At 23.5% G+C, this 6,000-nt stretch overlaps 1 protein-coding gene across 1 annotated transcript; it reads right to left on the reverse strand.

The window, feature by feature from the left end:
• Positions 1–1,023: 1,023 nt before the first annotated feature.
• On the reverse strand, positions 1,024–3,521 carry LOC112794486 (uncharacterized). Its single transcript, XM_025836490.2, has 5 exons — positions 3,314–3,521; positions 3,148–3,209; positions 2,779–2,905; positions 2,134–2,195; positions 1,024–1,483 (listed from the first exon to the last, which is right to left on the reverse strand). Exons 1-5 carry the CDS (start codon positions 3,504–3,506, stop codon positions 1,169–1,171), a joined length of 759 nt encoding a protein of 252 aa, XP_025692275.1. The 5' UTR covers positions 3,507–3,521; the 3' UTR covers positions 1,024–1,168.
• Between the last annotated feature and the right edge of the window lie 2,479 nt (positions 3,522–6,000).

Raw genomic sequence — 6,000 nt, forward strand, 5'->3', positions numbered from 1 at the left:
TAAGAGTAACTAGATTAAGAACTGAGTATGAAATTAAATTAATTATACTATATAATATAAATTAAAAAATATTATATTATTTAGAGATAAATTATTTATTTGTTTGTTGATATTTTCAAAAGATGATGTTTTATAGCGTAAATTTTGAGGTTTTCTTTAGAGTTGTGTGTTTGGAGATAATCAAAGAAAAAAAAATATTACAAATAAAAATATAAAAAATATAGCATAAAATTATAAATAAATTTCATTAATTATGATATATTTAAATGTCTATATAGAAAGTAAATGTTATTATGTTAAAGTTGATTATAGTTAAAAATATTTTGGATAGTTTATTTGAGAGAATATATAAAATAGAGTAATAATAACAAAAGTGTTACTAAATATGTTTAAATATATTAAATAATATACACTTTGAGTATTTATTTGTAATAGAAAATTATTACTATGATTAATTTTATGTAGATGTTAATTGGATTTAAGTATTTTTTTTAGTTTAATAATTGAATAATAATAATAAGTATTAAATTTTATTGATTAACATGATTAAAGTTTTTTTTATCAATTTTTGTAAAAATTTTATTATTTATTATATAAAACTATTGAGACGGCACAGTTACAAAAAATAATATATATACTTATTGGCATGGTACAGTTATAATAAATATATAGATAGATAGATAAATTAGTTATCATAGTAATCATTTCTAACGCACTTATTCTCCTCAGAAAACTTTTTATGTTCTCCTCATAATTATTTTCGTGAATCTCTCAAATATATATACTTCATCATTAATAAGGAGGCTCACTCACGAAATTTCAATGATAAAATATACAATAATCATAATGAGAAAATGTTTAAACTACAGAACTTCATCTATATCCAACTATATAAAAGAAAATTGAAACCACTTAAGTCCTATATGTTTGATACACATAAAATAAAATAACTATAGATATAATAGGAAACCAAACCTATATTAGTTATATCTTAGCTGCTAGGCCATGCCAAGTAGTTAATTGTTATCTAGCTACATGGCACAAAACTTTATCCTAAATACATATACTATAGTAATATATGAATCTATATATATCTATGCCATTATCATCATTATTATTTATTATTTATTATTATTATTATTACACTCTTCTTATCTTTGGATCTATCTCAATTTCCAGGCTCATTATTATTGATGGGTGGCTTGTGGCTTGGTTTTCCTTTATAGTCTTTATAGATGAGATTGGCTACCTCTTTTTCTGCATCAACAAGACTTTGGTGATGATGGCTTTCATCTTTCTTATGAGAAGTACCTTCTTCTTTTGCTTCTTCAGATATCTTTAAGCTCTTCCTTCTTCTTTCATTAATTGATACATCATTGCAATCTTGTGAACATGTGTTTGTTTTGGTTGGACCACTTCTCCTTGGAATCACAAATTTGGTGAATAATCTTGATGCCTTTGACTCCATTATCATATGCTTATTCTGTGTAAAATAAATGTACAATAATATTATTTTTAGATCATTGTTTAATAAAAAAAATATGGAATTACGTTTCTTGAATTTAATTTTGATGTAATATCAAACGTAAAGCAATTTTATATGTACATTTAACTATATATAATGCTACGTCATAAAAAATAACTATTATTTTCGTTAATCGCGTGAATAATCATTTAAAAAGACGGATATAATTACATGTATACTGTTTAAAACATTTAATATTTTTAATGTATCAAAATTAAATTTTATGTTTTATTCTTTTAAAAAGAAAAAATGACAATGTTTGACTCTCCGTAAGAGAGAAGCTTTAAAAAAATAAGATCATCATTATATTAAGATACTATACTAAATTAAAGTATTGCACATTTGAAATTGAACTGTGTTGATTCTTCTTTCCAATGAATGGGGTGAGGATCTAATTAAGAATCAACTTTAGTTTAAGAATTAATCTCCTAATAACACTTATATGGAGACTATGTATTGATTTTAATATATAGTCTTGTATGTCAAACCTGAATATTATTTTAAACTATATATCATAACTCTAAAACTTTAAACGCATATTCAATAATTTTGGGAACAAAATGATGTAATAACAATAATAATGTATAAGGATATAAAAAAATTAGAACCTGATCTTTCTTTTGCTCTCCTAGGCTTCCGAAAGAGGACTTCAAACCATATAGCACATTTCCTGAGCAATGAAATTAAAGCATAAGGGGAAAAAAATCTTGGATAAATTATGAATATACTTTTTATATTATGCATTATATATATATATATATATATATATATATATATATATATATATATATATATATAGACACACACACTTAAATACTTCCTATGCTTTCTCATAATAAATATTACCATCTTCATTAGCACACACAACAAAAAGAGGTGATTCAAATCCATTGCATCCCTATCTAAAGATTTCTTAAAAAAAAAACAAGTATATATATTATGTTTCAAATTAAATAAAAGTTTTAGGAAAATAAAAGTTGCACATGAAATGAATATTTAGTTTAATTAATTTTAAGCTAGCAAATACACACACACACACACACACATATATATATATATATATATACACTCACAACGGTTTTGAAAGCTTTTTACTCAGTTATGTTTTGGAAGGTGGTGCCTTGGCCCATGATAATCATCAGTGAATGCTACAAAACCATGATCCATTAAGAGTAGCTTTCTTGGTTGTTTACAACATTTTACAATTTTATGATCTCCCTCATCAAATATTCCATCAAAATATGTTGTTGCACCTGAAATATTCTCTTCGTGAGTATTCTTGGAATCCGTGTCTTCTTCATGTTTTGTAAGTTTCTTCTTTGCTCCAAGCCATAGTTTCCTCATATTATTAGCAATTCCACTCCTTTCAATTATTGGTTCCTGCTCATATATATCACACCTTAGACATTTCATTCTATGTTACATTTAAATAATATATATATATACACTAATAAAATAGAACACTTATTTGAAAATCTATTATATATAGATTTCCGGAATAATACTCTTAACATAAGTCTTTTTCTCTTTTTTTTAATCTATATATATACCTATTTATATGAGTTTTATCTAGTTTAATTTCTACAAATATATCTAATAATTTAATTAAATATTGGACATACCTTTTGATACATGGTTGTCATTCCAGTCATCACTTCAAGCTTGTTTTGGTTACTATTCTGACCTGAAATTTCATAAGAATTTGTGGAAACTGATTAGATCATGGGAACTTAATTGATTAGAATTTAAATAAATAATTAAAGAAAATTAAATATGATATTTTATTACCTGAAACATTTGAAACTGATGATGAGTTCCCTTGGGCAGTGATGACTAACATAAACCCTAATAAAAGGCTTGAAATCATTCTGATTATTATGAGCTTCATTTGATGAGGTTTCTTCTTATATGGTTTTGTATATTTTCTCTTTTGTTCAACAACTATATCAAATAAAGAGAGAAAACTTAACAAGGAGAACATGGTTTTATAGATAGTTAAAATCAAAGTAGTTCAAACATAGTTCAAACATAAGTCAAAGCTAAGGGTTCCGACATCTGTTTCTTAAATCATTATATTATTCATTGGTATGTGAAAAGCTCAGAAAAGCTCAAAATCAGATGAATTAATTAATTATTTAAAATTTCAAGGTTTTTTTTTTAAAGAAAGGAGTGTATTTGTAATTTTTAAAACAAGTTCAATTATTTATCTATTTGTTATAGATTTAGTTATTTTATTATGGTAGATTTGATTATTTTAGTAGTTAATTATTTAATTAAAAAAATATAAATATATGATTATTGATTTAGTTACTGATATTTTTTTGTGTATAGTATTTTTTGAGTGTATAATAGTATAGCTGAGGTTGATTTGAGATGTAAAAAAATGAACAAACAGTCATAAAAGTCATAACTTGGTTTCTACATAATCATCATGTGTGCCTCCTAATTAAACATTATAATATATACCCATAAAATAAATAAAAAATTGATAAGGGTGAAAAATAAAACTCAAGGTCAGCTAGATCTGTTGTATTCTTTTTTATATATATATATATATATATATATATATATATATATATATATATATATATATATATATATATATTATTAATACCACATATCAAGAGAGTAAAATTGAGGAACTCAATAAATAAAAGGTACTCCTTAGTACTCTATTTAACTGTAAAATAGTTTTAAATACTTGTGATTAGTAGATGTTATATAAAGAATATTTTTTATTATTAAGTCATTTTTTTATTATAATAGAAAACAAAGTATCCAGAAAAAGCAACAAAAAGAATAAAAATTTTTTGCGTGAACTGTAGTGCACTTTTAATTAAAAAAAAGTTATTTGTTTAATAACAAAAAAAAAAAACCAAAAGTGACTTAATAATAAAAAACATTTTTTTTTATATAGCACCTATTAATCACAACTGCGTAAAATTATTTTACAGTTAAATAGAGTATCAAAATGTACTCTTTACTTGCTGAGTTATATATATCAATCACTTGCCAGTAGCTATGAACTGAAACATGACAAATCAAGAGAATATCTGTCTAGTGTTATAAACAAAATATATATATTTAATTTTATCATTAAAAAAATTATTTTATATATATATATATATATATGAGTTTAAGAATATTACTGACTTAAGAATGTAAAATAAATAAATAATACAAGTAATAGATAAGATCAGAAGTAAATGGTAATGAAAGAACAAACATAAAGTAATTTTTATTAAAATTAAAATTATTTATATTTTTTATTAATTTAAATTTTTAAAATAAATAATTTCATAATATAATAATAAAATTTGTATGATCTAAAATTTGAAATTCGAACTTATTATTCCAATTAAAAAAAAGTTTCAATTAAAAAAATTCATTTAAAAAAATATTAAAAATATAATAACTAATACATCTCTTTTTATTTAATTAAATTCTGGGTTAAGTATGACAATTTTCTTTAAACAAAATAAATGGAATAATCAACTAATTTTTATTACATTGCATTGACTAAAACCTTATTATGTGGGTGTACTTAATCTCTATATTTTCATGCATGTTTACGATACAGACCGTTAATAATTAAACACCATATGTATATTCTGACACGTTGAATAATGGAGTGGAACAGGACCACCACCACCGTCGTCTATGTATCTTTGGAAAGATGATTGAGTTGAGACAAAGTGGTTTTTTTTGTGTATGAGACAAAATGATTATTTCAGATTAATTAGACCGTTGTCAGATATTAATTAAACACATTTTCGTGCACTACAAATCGACTTCAAGAATAATAAACATCAGATAAGACAAAATGAGTGTTCTTCAAAATCTCATTTGTTTGTTATTGTTGTGCCACCATTTTAATTATTAAGATTATTTTATGTTTAATCAAAACATCATGAGACCATATAATATTATTGGACCTTTTCAAGGGCGATTCATGTCAGAGAGGAGTTGTCAAATAACATTATTCTTGTTTAGGAAATTATGTACTTCATAAAAAAGACCAAATTAAAAGAGAACTATAACTTTTAAGATTAACTTAAAAAAATGTATAATAGAATTCATTGGGATTTCTTAAAACAAATATGGCTGGAATTTGGCTTTTCAGCGATTGTGACTAATCTTATTATAGAAGTATAACATTGTCTGCTCTATTTATCATGTGGAATAAAAATCAGTCATCACTTCTATTACAATATATAGAATACAAGTAAGTTTCTTTCTTTTTTTTTTTTCACTTGCAATGATATCGACAAACTCGCGTGGCAAATTGTTTGGAGTGGTAACACTGCCTCAAAGGGGTTCCACACATCACTATCTATTATTACATTGACAAAATTATTTTATTATATTGTAGTTTTCTATTTTAGTAAAATATTTAGTTTTTATTTATTTTTATCTAGTTTTAATTAGATTATAATTATAATGATCGCGGTTAAACAAATTAAATATATTTTTAA

The sequence above is a fragment of the Arachis hypogaea genome, chromosome 4 (genome assembly GCF_003086295.3).
Source record: "Arachis hypogaea cultivar Tifrunner chromosome 4, arahy.Tifrunner.gnm2.J5K5, whole genome shotgun sequence".
Taxonomy (NCBI): domain Eukaryota; kingdom Viridiplantae; phylum Streptophyta; class Magnoliopsida; order Fabales; family Fabaceae; genus Arachis; species Arachis hypogaea.

Excerpts from the sequence above, each read along its gene's own strand:
- LOC112794486 (XM_025836490.2), bottom strand. The coding sequence starts at position 3,506 with ATGTTCTCCTTGTTAAGTTTTCTCTCTTTATTTGATATAGTTGTTGAA. Across the intron at positions 2,906-3,147 it reads TGACAACCATGTATCAAAAG|GAACCAATAATTGAAAGGAG; the intron begins GTATGTCCAATA and ends ATATATGAGCAG. Across the intron at positions 1,484-2,133 it reads GAGAGCAAAAGAAAGATCAG|AATAAGCATATGATAATGGA; the intron begins GTTCTAATTTTT and ends TATTTTACACAG.